This window comes from Dendrobates tinctorius, unplaced genomic scaffold, assembly GCF_039654945.1.
Source record: "Dendrobates tinctorius isolate UK_male_01 unplaced genomic scaffold, ASM3965494v1 ptg000203l, whole genome shotgun sequence".
Classification (NCBI taxonomy): Eukaryota; Metazoa; Chordata; class Amphibia; order Anura; family Dendrobatidae; genus Dendrobates; species Dendrobates tinctorius.
Genome location: NW_027361870.1, coordinates 27,888,725 through 27,904,375, shown reverse-complemented (window position 1 = coordinate 27,904,375; position 15,651 = coordinate 27,888,725). Strand labels below are relative to the sequence as shown.

Here is a 15,651-nt window from a genome sequence, read left to right as displayed (position 1 = left end):
TTTTCCAAGAGGCAAAATATGCAGCAAATATGCAATATGTGAATGTTTTATTCCACCTTTTTGCCACAAAAAAAATCTGGCTGTGAAATCCCAGGAAAACATGAAACATTTAAAATGAAGCATTTTGTGGTGGAATTTTTCCCATGCTTGGCAGTTTTCTACTCAAACGCATAAAATACTGCAGTATTTTTTTCCCATGCATATCCTCAGGCTTCTCTTCTGGAAAAAAAAAAGTGAAAGTGAAAAGGAAGCCAAGAGCAGTAGCACTTTCCTGCCAACCCAAGCTCAGCTGTGCCTGCAAGGAGTAGCACTATCCTGTCAATGGAGACTCAGCTGTGCCTGCATGGAGTAGCACTACCATGCCAAAGGAAGCTCAGCTGTGCCTGCAAGGAGTAGCACTATCCTGCCAACGGAAGCTCAGCTGTGCCTGCATGGAGTAGCACGATCCTGCCAACGGAAGCTCAGCTGTGCCTGCATGGAGTAGCACGATCCTGCCAACGGAGGCTCAGCTGTGCCTGCATGGAGTAGCACTATCCTGCCAACGGAAGCTCAGCTGTGCCTGCATGGAGTAGCACGATCCTGCCAACGGAAGCTCAGCTGTGCTTGCAAGGAGTAGCACTATCCTGCCAACGGAAGCTCAGCTGTGCCTGCAAGGAGTAGCACTATCCTGCCAACGGAAGCTCAGCTGTGCCTGCAAGGAGTAGCACTATCCTGCCAACGGAAGCTCAGCTGTGCCTGCAAGGAGTAGCACTATCCTGCAAATGGAAGCTCAGCTGTGCCTGCAAGGAGTAGCACTATCCTGCAAATGGAAGCTCAGCTGTGCCTGCAAGGAGTAGCACTATCCTGCCAACGGAAACTCAGCTATGCCTGCATGGAGTAGAACTATCCTTCCAACGGAGGCTCAGCTGTGCCTGCAAGGAGTTGCACTATCCTGCCAACGGAAGCTCAGCTGTGCCTGCAGGGAGTAGCACTATCCTGCAAATGGAAGCTCAGCTGTGCCTGCAAGGGACATGTCTTTCTATAACAATGTATTGCGCAATTGTTGAATATCTTTCCTTAGAAATCTGCATTGTGCTGCCATGTTAAATCATAGAAGGCAATGCCTAATATTTATGCTAGATGTTGTCGAGGGTTTATGGTGGACTTGTTTTCTCTATCACTCTGCTGGAGCGGCCAGGACTGGAGACCACTCCGATCAAGGCTGTTCAACTCCGTAGATGGCGCAGTCAAAAGTGATTGCGACAACTAAGCAGTTAGATTGGAGTTTCCTCCCTTTACCTGTCATCGCACTGGTGATGCAATGACTTCTTTATGGTGTGCTCATGGGGTAAAAATATGGCATCACAAAATGATTATGTTATGGAAGGGTTTACATTCTGTAAAACATATGGTAAAGAATATTATCAAACGGCACAATAAAGATAGTACCATAGTTAACCCAGTAGTAAGAAAACCTAAAGACAATGGTGCAAATATGGTTACCACTGAGAAAAAAAAAAAAGTGTATTAAGAAAAAAAAATTTAAAAATTATCCCAAGTATGCTGCCATTTAAAAACCACAACTAAGCATGCAAGAAATGAGTCCTCTCACAGCTATGACAGGAATTTTAAAAAGATACCGCTGTCTGATAACAAGCAATATAAAAACAAAATCACTTTGTCCTCAGAGCTCAAAATAGCTGCGTCCTCAACGGGTTAAGAAGACAACATGGATTACTGCAGGCCGGAAGTGTCAATGTTAGGAAAGCCCTGCAAGTAGGATAAGAAGAAAGTCACATCTTCCCTCCCTGATGTCAGCACTAAACTAAAACTCCTACCATCCCGCATCATTAAACTCATTCACTTTAGGCTATTAATCAGGTGACGTCTGACATCAGTGAGGCGACTACACCAGGTCACTGTTACCGATGTGCTTGCTACAGGCACAGACCCGAAAAACACCTCTCTGTATAGTAGGCAAAATGAGAGTGGGAGGGTATCACTACCAAACTGCTGACCGCCAAGAAACACAAGAACGAAGAGGAGCCACAACTCGCAGAAATAACCGTACTGCCAACTCCAATATTTGTGAATATTTTCCATTAAAGACAAAGTACTGCAGATTTTGCAAAGTATATTTATGACAAGGACATCACTTATAAGATAGTACCCATAAGGGGGTGTCCTGTTTCTAGAAGGGTCTGTTGACAATATATCCTTCCCATTGTTGGGGACCTCCACTCAGCTGTATTCATACCATTTTTTATCCGTTTCGCTTGTGTGTCCGTTTTGACCATCTGCATGTCATACATCTTGCTTGATCCAAAAAAAAACCCCAAAAAAAAAAAAAAAAACCACTACTGAAATAACCTGACATGTGAATAACCTCAGAGATTAGATCCATCAGCATTGAAAAAAATAATGACAGCATCCAAAGTCACAGCAGGCACATGCCAATTGCAAATTTCCAGGCTGACTTCACAGTGCAATTTTTATGCTGCACGAAAAGCTCCCCCTAAAGGCCCCATACACACTACATAAAAGTCAGCAATCTGAGGTGTATGGGGTCCTCCTCCCAACAGATGATATCTGGAGAAAGACAGTTCAGGCAGATGGAGTTTCGAAGAACAATCCTTTTGTTTTATAGGCTATGTGCCCACGATTTGGAAGTAGCAGCACTTTGCAGCGTACGTTCACTGTGTCCAAAATGCTGCTTTTTAATGAACGCAGGTAAATTCGCATGTACTCACCGATCCGTGCGGATTTACCGCATTCAATACATTCTATTGATTACATTTCTGTTGCAGAGACTGGCGGCGCCACAAGAGAAATTGTCCTGCTATGGTCTTGAAAGAAAGACGAGCTACATGTCAGTGTCCGTGGGTGATGCACAGGCGCAGATGCATGTCTAGTGGACATGGGATTTCTAGAAATCCCATCCACTATGCTTTAACATCTGGTCGCTGCCGGTTTGACGCAGCATAAATACGCAGAGTCAAACCCGTAGCAATTCCTGATAGTGGGCACGTACCATAGCCGTCCAGTATCAGTGTACAGATTGGCAGCTGCAGACAGGAGCCAGGGATGAGACCACACTGGGCTCCTTCAGCAACAGGGTATCACGATCTGGGTTCAGGCAGCGCTCATGGTAGGAAAGCAAGCACTATCAGTCAGGATCGGTGCTATGAATGCAAATAGGATGCAACAGTCTACTGAGTCTCTGGTGATGCAAGCCGCAACAACTCAGGAAATGAAGGGAGTTGAGATTTCATATGGGAGAGCTGCACTCCGCCATCTCTGGCAGCCCCAGGGAATGAACGGAGAAGCTGTTGAGCGTGCACACTGCCACTATGCTCTAAAGGGAATAAGGGTTCTATTATAGTGATCGGTGGGGTCCCTGTGCTCGGAAATCCAATATCTAGAAATGACTACCTGTCCTGTGCATAGGCGAGAGCCTTTTCCGACAATTAGGTTAATACAAGATTTCCTGCAGAAACATTACAGACATTGCTTGGCATGTATGGCTATGATTACACACAGATCTGTTGTAGATTATATTAGTGTTTGCAGAAATCATGTAGATGCTGCACAATTAACACAACCAAAACAGACTATGAGCAGCATGAATCAGACACGCTGGTTGAGACATTGGCTGCGTTATTGCAGCTGTATATTACTCCAAAATGCTACTTTGTTTCAGGGAAAACCTACTTTGAAAAGCCAACCGGAAAATGTGTCAGATGACTAGTCTCAGGCAGGTCCCCGGAAGCATCACCCACCCTGCTCACCTAGACTGACAGCTCCCCTTTTCACGTGTGGGTATATGGTGGGACCGGTGAGTCCATGGCAGCAGTGTGGGGAGAAGCTGCCGGGGACCTGCCTAGGAATAGTCAGATCACTCTTCAACGGCTTTTCGAGACGGAGTATCAGAGTAAAAACGTACACAGCTCCCAGGGGCTGTGGAGTCGGTGAGCCAAACTTCAGACTCAGACTCCGACTACAGAGCCATGACAGCTACAATAGAGAAGTCAGGGTTGGATTCATGTTGGCCACGGTTTAGACATCAATCTCATGAAAGGTTGCCTTTACAATTTGCTGTGTGCGAATAAATACTGGAAGAGGAAAAACAGAGGTTAGCACAGCGGAGTATGAGTCCTAAAGGGATTTCTCTGTGAAACAACTTAATAGGCAGACACACCTCGGAGTACAAGCTATTAGGAAAGAAATTGCCCATGGCTGAACTTGCACTTTAGTCATAACATCTTGGAGATCTGTAAATTAGGCTGAAAATACTGGGCAATGTCAGTGCTGCAAAAATTATCGGCAAGTGAGCATTTTGACCACCGTGCAGACGACCATATATGGTAACTTGGAAGACTGTTATCCATCATTTTAATGGACAGCACTCATCACCCATGTTATTCCAGGAGGCCATCGTTTTCCTAGGGAAAAAAATAAAACTCTGAATTTCACTCAGCCATTTAAGTCTATGGGTCCATGAACACATCAGACCAGACCTGGGCAAAGTGCGACCCACGGGCCACATCCGGCCCTCAGGCTGTCTCAGTCCAGCCCACGGACAGAGACAGCCGTGGGGATGGAAACCAGAGGTCCGCGGGCCACACCGTGCCCGCCCGCCAGCTCTCTCCACCATTTTTTGCCTAGGCGCAGTCAGCATTGGTGGAGGAGGGGCCTCCGGTCACTTCCTCCACCAATCAGCGTGTGAAACAGCTGACATCATCCATTATTATTATGCATTTATACAGCGCCATTTATTCCATGGCGCTTTACATGTGAAAAGGGGAAATATAGACAGGTACAATAAACATGTGTAAGACAAGGGACACAAGTACATAAGGAGAGGGGACCCTGCCCGTTAGGGTTCACAGTCTACAGGGATGGGTGAGGATACAGTAGGAGAGGGTAGAGCAGGTCGTGCGGTGGTTCAGTAGACCGAGGATCATTGCAGGCTGTAGGCTTGTCGGAACAGGTGGGTTTTCAGGTTCTTCTTGAAGGTTTCCGTTGATGGTGAGAGTCTGATGTGTTGCGGCAGAGAGTTCCAGAGTATGGGGGAAGCACGGGAGAAGTCTTGTATGCGGTTGTGGGAAGAAGAGATAAGGGGGGAGTAGAGAAGGAGATCTTGAGATGATTGAAGGTTGCGTGCGGGTAGGTACCTAGAGACCATGTCACAGATGTATGGAGGAGACAGGTTGTGGATGGCTTTGTATGTCATGGTTAGGGTTTTGAATTGGAGCCTCTGGGCAATAGGAAGGCAGTGAAGGGCCTGGCATAGGGGGGAGGCTGGGGAATAGCGGGGAGACAGTTGGATTAGTCGGGCAGCAGAGTGTAGGATGGACTGGAGCAGAGCCAGAGTGCTAGAGGGGAGGCCAGAGAGTAGGAGGTTGCAGTAGTCGAGGTGGGAGATAAGAGCATGCACTAGTGTTTTTGTGGTTGAGGAATGAGTGGATCCGGGGAAATATGTTTGAGGCGGCAGGAGGAGGCGAGGGCTTGGATATGTGGTTTCAAAGAGCGCAGAGTCGAGGATCACCCCAAGACACCGAGCGTGCGGGACTGGGGAAAGAGAGCAGCCATTGACGGATAGGTCTGGTGGAGGGGTAGAGTGAGATGGGGGAAAGATGATGAATTCTGTTTTGTCCATGTTCAGTTTGAGAAAGCGAGCAGAGAAGAAGGCTGAGATAGCAGACAGACATTGTGGGATTTCAGTCTGTAAGGAGGCGAGGTTGCGTCCAGATAAGTAGATCAGCGTGTCATCGGCGTAGAGGTGATACTGCAAACCGTGGGATTCTATGAGCTGTCCAAAGCGAAAGGTGTAGATGGAGAATAGTAGGGGTCCTAGGACAGAGCCTTGAGGAACACCGACAGACAGGGGGCAAGGTGAGGAGGTGGTGTGTGAGAGGGAGACACTAAATGTTCGGCCTGTTAGGTATGATGAGATCCAGGATAGGGCCAAGTCTGTAATCCCAAGAGATGAGAGAGTCTGTAGCAGGAGGGAATGGTCTACGGTGTCGAAGGCAGAGGACAGAGTAGTGTCGCTTGCTTTTGGCGGTTAGTAAGTCGTTAGTGACTTTAGTTAGGGAAGTTTCAGTTGAGTGATGTGGTCAGAAGCCAGATTGTAACCGGTCGAAGAGGGAGGAGAGGTGGGAGACCAGTTTAAGATATACATGCTGTTCCAGTAGTTTTGAGGCGTAAGGGAGAAGAGATATCGGGCGAGAGACACAGAGGATGGGTCAAGGGAGGGCTTTTTGAGGATGGGTGTGATTGAGGCATGTTTTAAGGATGAGGGAAAGACACCATTTTTAAGTGAAAGGTTGAAGAGGTGTGTTAGAGATGGGATGAAGACTGTAGCCAAGTTAGGGATGAAGTTAGACGGGAGTGGATCGAGTTCACAAGTGGTGAGGTGTGATCTTGACAGAAGGGTGGAGAGCTGATCTTCTGTCATGGTGGAGAAGCTGACTTTTGCAGAACGGGGCTGAGCGGCTAAGAGGGGCATTGGGGGCTGCGGGCCAAAGTTTTGTCTGATCCTGTCGATCTTCTGCTTAAAGAAGGAGGCAAAGTCTTCAGCAGAAATGAGAGGAGGGGGAGGAGGTGCTGTGGGACGGAGTAGAGAATTGAAAGTGTTGAAGAGCTGTTTAGGGTTGTGAGACAGAGAGGATATGAGAGATGCGAAGTAAATTTGTTTTGCGGCAGAGAGCGTGGACTTAAAGCTGGCAAGGGACTGCTTGCATGCGTTGAAGTGCTCAGTAGAATGGGTTCTCTTCCATACCCAGGGGTCTGCTGAAGACCTCCGGGCTTGTCATGATGGTACTCCGGTGAAAGACAGCCTGTAGTTGGTGCTTATAGGAGACCGAGATTTTTCAGTATACACAGCAGTTCTGTAGCACTGCTGTGTATGGAACCTCAAATCACTTTTTTCCTCCTGAATTAAAAATAAAAAGAAATTGGGGCAAAAAAAAAAAAAAAAAAAAAAAAAAAAACACATTTGATATTGCCATGTCCATAAGATTCTGATCAAAATATAGAGGAAATTAATCCGATTGTTTACCACTGCCATGACAAAAAAAAAAAAAGGGCCAGTACTACTTTTTTTTGCCCGCCGCAACACTACAATAAAAGGCACCGGTAACTGAAACCTTGCACCCCAAAATAGTATCAATAAAAATGTCAACTCAGGGCACAAAAACTAAAGTCCTCACCCAGCCTCATCACACAAAAAATTAAACTGGCAATTTTTTTTTTTTTTTTTTTTACAAATTTCCCAGTTATTTTTTAGCACTTAACCCCTTTCCAACATCGAGTGTAATAATACGCCGACCTTGGACTCCCCCTCTATGGTGCGGGCTCCAGAGCTGACCCCGCACATTCCCACCTGCAGCTGTCAACTAGTTAAATGCCGTTGTCAATTTCTGACAGCGGCATTTAACTTGCGCTTAACGGAAGCGTGTCATAAATCCCGTCCATCGGTCACCCATGGATCTGCATGACAACCAGAGGCCTGAAGCAGACTTACCCAATTTCCGACATCAGGTGAAAAAAATTCAAAGTGTCAGAATTAGTTTTTTGGGTCGCCACTACATTGCAATAAAATGCAATACCGGGCGATCAAAAGATCGTATCCACAACAAAATGGTATCAATAAAAACATCAGCTCGGCACGCAAAAAATAAGCTCTCGCCAAGCCCCAGATCATGAGAAATGGAGACGCTACAGGTCTCAGAACACGACTTTTTTTAGCCACTTAAAAAAAGAACTTGTAATGACCTGGAGAATCATAGTGGAAAGTCAATTTAAGCATTCAGTGTGAACATGGCTAAAAAAAAAAATAAATAATATGGGGAATTTTTTGCAATTTCACCACACTTGGAATTTTTTCCCCCGTTTTCCAGTACACTATACATTAAAAAACAATGGTGTCATTCAAAAAACACAACTTGTGCCGCAAACAAGCCCTCACGGCCATTTTGACCAAAAAAAAAAAAGTTATGACTCTGGGAAGAAGGGGAGCAAAAATGAAAATGCTTCTAGTCGTAAAGGGGTTACAAAAAAAAAAAATACTTATTTCATGCAATAAAATGCAATTTAATCATTCCAAAATCATACAGTGTGATTTTCTGGTTTTTATTTTTAGATTTTGTCCCACAGTTGTACAGACCTCTCAATTCTTTGTACGTAGGAAAAACTTGCAAACCGGCAGTGTTCGAAAACTGACAGTTTCCTGGTGTACAAGAAAAACGGACCGACGTGTGAATGAGGCCTAAAGGGGATAAGTTGCAGCTGTTTGCGGATCTATGGCATTCAGGCATGTGCTCACCGAATGCCATCAGTGATTCCCACAGTCTGTAGTCTGCTCTACAGTAACAAAACTGACTCAAGTGTTAAACATTCAAGACAGTTGACAATCTTCCCAGTGGTGGTAGTCCCAGCAAACTCACTCCAAGGACAGATCGAGCAATGATTAATGGTGTCGCAGCCCTGACTTCCTGTTGATGTTTGATACATCCGAAGGCAGGGACCGCAACGCTAGTGCTGATTGGGTGCAGATTAGTGATGAGCGCGTATACTCGTTGCTCGGGTTTTTCCGAGCATGCTCGGGTGTCCTCCGAGTATTTTGGTGTGCTCGGAGATTTAGTTTTCGTAATCTCAGCTGCATGATTTGCGACTTCGAGACAACCTAAATACATGTGTGGAATGCCTGTTTGTTAGGGAATTCCCACATGTATTCAGCCTGTCTACAAGTCGTAAATCATGCAGATGAGACGAAAACTAAATCTCCGAGCACGCCAAAATACTCAGAGGACACCCGAGCTAGTGCAGATCTTGCATGGTCTAACGGCCTCACGTGAGCTGCGGGAACTTGAGTGCCAACACCGCTGGAACGGCAGCGGAGTGGGGAAAAGAAATATTTTTTTCACTGATTGATTGAAAAAAAAAAAAAAAAAAACATTTCTCCAGCTTCTGCTATCTATAAGTGACAAATGGATGTCACCTGAATGCTGTCAGATATTTTCACTGAAATGTTCCCGCAATTTTGCATGGGCCACTTGGTCTGAGGAAAAAAAATACGACATGCAAGCAGCCCCATAGGAACCTCCCGCATACGGTTTTCGAGTAGGCTGGTTACCACGGCTCAATGTTGGGTGTCAAAATCAACTACAACAGTTTTGTTCTGACCGATCACCAGTGAGGCCGAACTAAGAGATTACGCACTCCAAAATAACGATGGCTCAGAGAAAAGAAAGCACGCTTGTGAGCAAGACAATTCTAATTATTCTCCTGCGAATGCTTCTTCTTATACAATTTGCAGAGAATGTAACTTCCATTTAGGAATCGCCACACACTGCCCCCATTACCCAGATCATGATGACTTTATCATGTACCCATAACACAGTCTTGCAAAACCTCAAAACATTTCATATGAGATAAGAAAGTTATTACATGAAGTATGAAAACCTCGATTAGGAGTTTTTAATGCTGGTTAATACTAAAAGTATAGAACACAGGAAACCATTAACCCTTCTATATCAGATACGAGTGCTATTCATGGAAGAATAAAAAAAAAAAAATAAGCACTCGTATGTAAAAAACGAATGTGCAAACAAGCCTTAATTCTTATGGAAAAAGTAAGGGTATACCTACAAAAAAAAAAAAAAAAAAAAAAACACACGTACACTGCTTTCTGCATTTTGGCTTACGGTAGTTTTTGTTAAATAATAACACTAATTTGTCATGTGCGCTGTTCATCGGAGGTTGAATTTACCTAATTTTAAGACCTTCAAATAACCAATTTTTTTGGTCATTCAAAGAGGGTGTACTTAGTTTTTCTTATGACTGCATGTACTACTAACATCTACAGTTAGCTATGCATATAGCAGTCACTAAATAAAAACTGGTATACACTGAAGTAAAGATTCTCCTTTCAGTGTCTCACAAATCTTCACTCTAAAACTAGGCTGCATGCGTGCATATATCTGAATAAATGTACGTAAAATGACAGCGGGGAGAGACTGACACCCAATGGTGCACCATGCAAGCACTTGTACTGGAAAACTTTCCTACATAAGGTAGGAAAAAAAAACCCTCTTGGCACAAAACGCTAAAAGTAAACCAAACATGACAGTGCACAATGTGCGGCATCCAGAGCTAATATACACACAGTATATCCACAGGCCGGGATCATCTGACTGTGAGGTTATACTCCCGGGATAGATAGCGCTGTCACAATATACTGTACAATGACCTACACCTCAGCAGACACATTGCAAAGTCATTCAATGATTGCAACAGAACATGGCCTGGATTTAGTAAATAGGGATAAATGTTTGCCAGGAGGAACAGGATCCTCCGTAAACAAGACATCTAATAATACTAGATGTGTATAAACACAATGACAACGTAGCAACAGGAGAAACGATGGCACAGAGGTCACCCCGTGTGTGTCACATACATACAGCGTCAGCCACTGATTGAAATCACATAATGGGAGGAAGATGTGAGGCTATACATGGAGACAAGGTAACGGTCAGAGCCACAGATCCTCCAGGATGAGCACAGAGACTTGCAGCACAGTCTGTGTTCTCCTCTAGAGGTCACATTAACCTGAAAGTAATTTATACTATGTACCAGGAGGAACATCCATCACACAGAGACTAAAATATCTAGCCAATACCAAAGAGAGGGTACGCTTCTACAGGAAACAGACAATAGGATGCCAACAGCGAGCGATGGAACGTGACAGCCACAAAACGTGCCTGATGCTCTGCACAAAATATGGAAGAATAGAAAAACATTCGGCATCCCTGGTACATAGAAGTCCTTGAGATGTCCTTATCGGGTCAGTGTGTTTCAGTTTCTGATACAAGGAAAGCTGAACGTGACAATGAACATAATCCAAACCCCATAGATGTCATTCAAAATTAAGAGAAAGAATGCCATTTAAAGGGGTTGTCCATTGCTATAATATTAATGAGGATAGGACATCAATATCAAATTGGTCAGCAAGACATGGCCGCTGATCAGCCTTTATTAACTCCAGCAAAGGCTATATGAAAACTGTGTACGGAGCGTAAAATTGCTGCCCAGTCCTGCAGATCAGCTCCTATTCAGTGCCGATGTCTTCTACCTTGTATTACACATGGCTGAATGTTCAACACCTGCAACCTGCCAAAGCTTCATGGATGCAGGGACTGGAAGAAAGCCTCTCCACTTGAAATCCACAGCCTCATATAAGCCTATGTGACTGGCAATTTCGGATCAAGAGACGCATGGCAGGTGCCCACATCAAGGTACGTATACGGAACGTTGTTTCAAGGGCATCTGAATTTGCACCAATGGTCCGGATGCTAAAGCTTTGGATACAGACACTTTAAGCACCCAACTACCGTTCGTGCAGCTCTACCACAAATCTTGTGCCCAATCAATTAGAAAACTGCACAAGTTTAGGATAAAGCCATGGTCAGCCCACCTCCGGACACCTATTTCTGAGTCAGTCTGGACTTCTGTCTGAACCCAGAGTCAGACATGCTGACAGAGACATAGGCTTCAATCAAGCATGCAACTTTGGCCTACCTTTGACTTTTCTAGAGGGGTCCATCTTTTCAGCTGAACACAATCAGCATCTACATAAGGTCTGAATCAGGGCAACACCTTCTCTAAATAAGAGAAACTAGGTCACAGAGCTGATATCCCATCTGTACTGCTGCAAGTGGATGTGCATTTGTGGAATTACAGGTGTATTTAAATGACAGCGTGACCACAAAATCTATGTTTACACCAAGTCCTCCAGAGCGGGAATAGTTATTTGACAGACCGTATGAAGTACCAGAGCATACAGAAAAGGGGATGTCCTAACTTTACATTTCTACTCCTTTAACATTTACCTTTGGTAATTGGAAACCGAAGGGAAGCAAAAGATAACTAGATACAATTTTCAACAATTTGACAGAAGAGGAAGATAGTGTCATACTACCTGACAATTTCCATAAAGTGACCCTCTGTAGAAATGAGAATAATAATCGCAGTTCTATCCCTAAGGGCTCACACTCACATGCGAGAAACTCAGACGAGTCTCGCACGTCAATACCCATCACTGCCGCCGATACTCGGGAGCGGAGCGTGTGGCTCCATGTATCTCTATGCAGCTGAACGCTCCGATTGAGTGCCGGCGGCAGTGCCGGGTATTGACGTGCGAGTTTCTTGCATGCGAGTATGAGCCCTTAGTCTGACACTACAAGCCAAGCATTATGGTCCTCCCAAGACCTCCTTCTCTCCTCCACACTTATTCGCTCCTCACCCAACCGCCTCCAAGACTTCTCCCGAATAGCCCCTATTCTCTGGAATTCTTTGCCCCAACAAGTCCGACTATCAACCACATTTGGATCCTTCAGACGGAACCTGAAAACCCATCTCTTCAAGAAAGCCTACAGCCTGCAATGACCCTGCTACCTCCTTCTCTCTCACCACTACCGGTGATATCACCTCAACCAACACCGGAACTGCTGCAACCCACCAACCTACTGTCTCCTTCCCCACCATGCTGTAGCATGTAAGCCCAAAAGGGCAGGGTCCTCTCCCCTCTGTATCAGTCTGTCATTGTTAGTTTGTTTACTGTGATATCTGTAATTTGTATGTAACCCCTTCTCATGTACAGCACCATGGAATCAATGGTGCTATATAAATAAATAATAATAATAATAATAATAATAATAATAATATGATCAGTGGTTGCATGCCATATTTGTTCTCCAGGAATCAAAATTCCTGAATAGTTAACTAGGGTGTCCAGGCAACCCAACAGTCCCATCACTTTGGCAGATGGTGATGGCCAAGTTCACACTATCGATGGGATCTCCTGACATGGAGCTGTTGTAGGGTTGGTTAACTTGAGGCTCTTTAACCACCCACTATGATCGAAACCCCTGTATAGGTCCGACTATAGGGGCTTCACGGTGGCTCAGTGGTTAACACTATTGTTTTGCAGCGTTGGGTGTCCTGGGTTCAAATCACACAAAAGACAATATATACAGGGAGTTTGTATGGGTTTCCTCCAGGTTCTCCAGTTTCCTCCCACACTATAAAGAAATGCCTATAGAGAATCTAGAGGGATCATAATGTCAGTAAAAGCTCTGTGGCATATGATGGCATAATATTACAATTAATATGAAGGCATATGGTGATTTGTAAGGTGCTCACATCTGCTGCATGATTGGAAGATGCCAATGGCACCCTATTCCAATAAGCCAGTCGCAGACAGTAGTATCGAGTTGGTACCAATCGATTCGCATGCCCTAGCCTAGTCCATCAGTCAGGACAGTAACATCTGAACAGAAGCAGAGAGAACCGTCACTCACTGACGACAGCCGCGACTCTGCTTATGATTCGTCGGCCTGGGGCAAAGTCATCTTTGATTAAATGGAAGATCCGCAGTTGGCGGAAGGTAGATGGTGGCTCTCCCTCTACCGTCCAATGGTCAGAGGTTACGGTCGTGGCCGACTGACTGGGAGGTGCACAGCGATTCACACCAACTCTAATGGAAAGAATATATGCGTACGACACGACGGGGACAACGGCGATCGCACACGCGGGGCATAAACTAGTAAAGTTAGCAACTCTGAACCTCCCTGTGGGTTTATGGAAGAGGCAGAACCTCCGCCATCTTTTTGGTTGCCATCGGCATCAGACACACCACAGATCTGGCGCTTTGAGGACCGCACGACCGAAGCGACAGCGGCGAACAATTCTGCACTTGACTGTGGGGACAGGACGGGCACGCACCGTGTGAACAGCGGCAGCCATGAGTGAGGGCACCGCACACAATGACAGCACACAACCCCGGCACTCACGTGTTCAGCTTTCTGCTCCAGAACAGCACTCCCGGCCACAGCTCCCGCAGGTGCACGGCCCGGCCCAGGCTGCTCTTGATCTGTGCCAGCAGCTCGTTGGACTCCCGGTCCAGGCGCTCCGCATAGGGCAGCAGGAGGTTGTACACGATCTCCTTCTGGGGTCTGAAGCCCAGCTGCTCCGCTCTCTCTTCCCTGGTGCCCATGACCGGACTCCCCGCTGCTGCTGAGGGTCACTACCGCGCCGGCCTCTGACTTGCACTCCTCTCCCAACTCTCCTCACTCAGTCTACCGGTGACGAAGCAGCTGAAGGGAGGGCAAAGACGTCACCCTGAAGGGCTTCACAACGTCACTTCCGCCCCTTTCCGCAATCCGGTTGGTGACGTCACGCTGGAATGTGTCACATGACTGGTGCAGGCGCCGCTATGCGCGGTCCTAGCCCCCCTCACACGCTGCGCTGCACGGAGCTATGGCCGTCTGTCTGCTTCCATAATACTTGCAGCATATTACAGGTTAATTTGCGCCTAATAAAGACTATAATAATAAAAAAAACTAGATATGTTTGGCATCTACGACCTCGTACTGACCTGGGGAATCATAACGGCACGTCGGTATTAGCATTTAGTGAACGAAAAATAATTGTGGAATTGCATTTTTTTTTTGCAATTTCACCGTTCTATGATGTTTTTTCTTGTTTTCCACCACACGATATGGTAAAATCAATGGCGTCGTTCAAAAGTGCAACTCGTCCCGCAAAAGACAAGCCCTCACATGGCCGTAACTGGCGGAAAAATAAAAAAGAAGGGGAAGAAAAAAAAAAGCTAAGAGCAAGAACAGAAAATGGTAAGGTCATGAAGGGAAGTTTGTAAGAAAACAAAAATGTGCTTATGTGGCCATTTTTCGTGATCTCGGGTTGGGTGAGGGCTTATTTTTTGTGCCCTGAGCTGATGTTTTTATTGATACCATTTTGGTGCCGATACGATCTTTTGATCGCCCGTTATTGCATTTTAACACAATGACACCGCAACCAAAAAAAAGTAATTTGGCCGTTGTAATAATTGTTTTCATACTTTGAATTTCTGAATGCAGCAATGCCAAATATGTTTATTGTTATTTTTTCTATTGTTTTATTTTAAATGGGGTAAAGGGCCTGTCACACTACGATATCGCTAGCAATATCGCTATAACGTCACTGGCTTTTGTGACGTTATAGCGATATCGCTATGTGTGACACTTACCTCCGACGGCTCCCCCGCTGGTTATCGCTGATCACGCGAGTAGGTCCTGGCCCATTTCTCGTCGGGCGCTTCCTGCTGTGACGACGAGCGACGCGTGGACGCGGGCGGGAGGACGTCAGGATCGCCGCATCTGACAGGTAAGTAGCGACCCCCGTCCCCAGCTATGTCGCTGGTGAGATCTGCCTGTGTGGCAGCTCACTAGCGACCACTTAGTGACGCACCAGCGATCCTGACCGGGTCATATCGCTGGTCGGGATCACTGGTGCATCGCTAAGTGTGACAGTACCTTTAGGCTGAAGTCAGACACAACATATAAAAATGCGGTCCACATTTTACGGTCGAAATATGCAGAAAGGTTCCCTGAACAGTGATCCGTATGTCATCCGTTGGCAAGGCTAGGATGCGATTTTTGCACATGTAAGCATCCGTATGACATCCGTATGCTGAGATTTTCTCACCGGTTTGCAAAATGGACATATAATGGAGCCCAATGACAGGTTAAAAAACAAACAAAAGAATAGATAAAGACACATAGAATACATTTAGATATACAGTATATATATATACATGTCATTGAGACA

The 15,651-nt window shown here is 45.6% G+C and overlaps 1 protein-coding gene across 2 annotated transcripts in view; it reads right to left on the bottom strand.

The window, feature by feature from the left end:
- PSME4 (proteasome activator subunit 4) overlaps positions 1 to 14,175 on the bottom strand; it is a 219,507-nt gene extending 205,332 nt beyond the window's left edge. Inside the window, exon 1 of one of the 2 annotated variants that reach the window (XM_073553924.1) lies at positions 13,836 to 14,175. In XM_073553924.1, the coding sequence (XP_073410025.1) occupies positions 13,836 to 14,038 (203 nt within the window). In that variant the 5' untranslated portion in view covers positions 14,039 to 14,175. The remainder of the gene's footprint in view (positions 1 to 13,835) is intronic. The other variant, XM_073553925.1, reaches the window with a different exon arrangement.
- Positions 14,176 to 15,651: the final 1,476 nt, after the last annotated feature.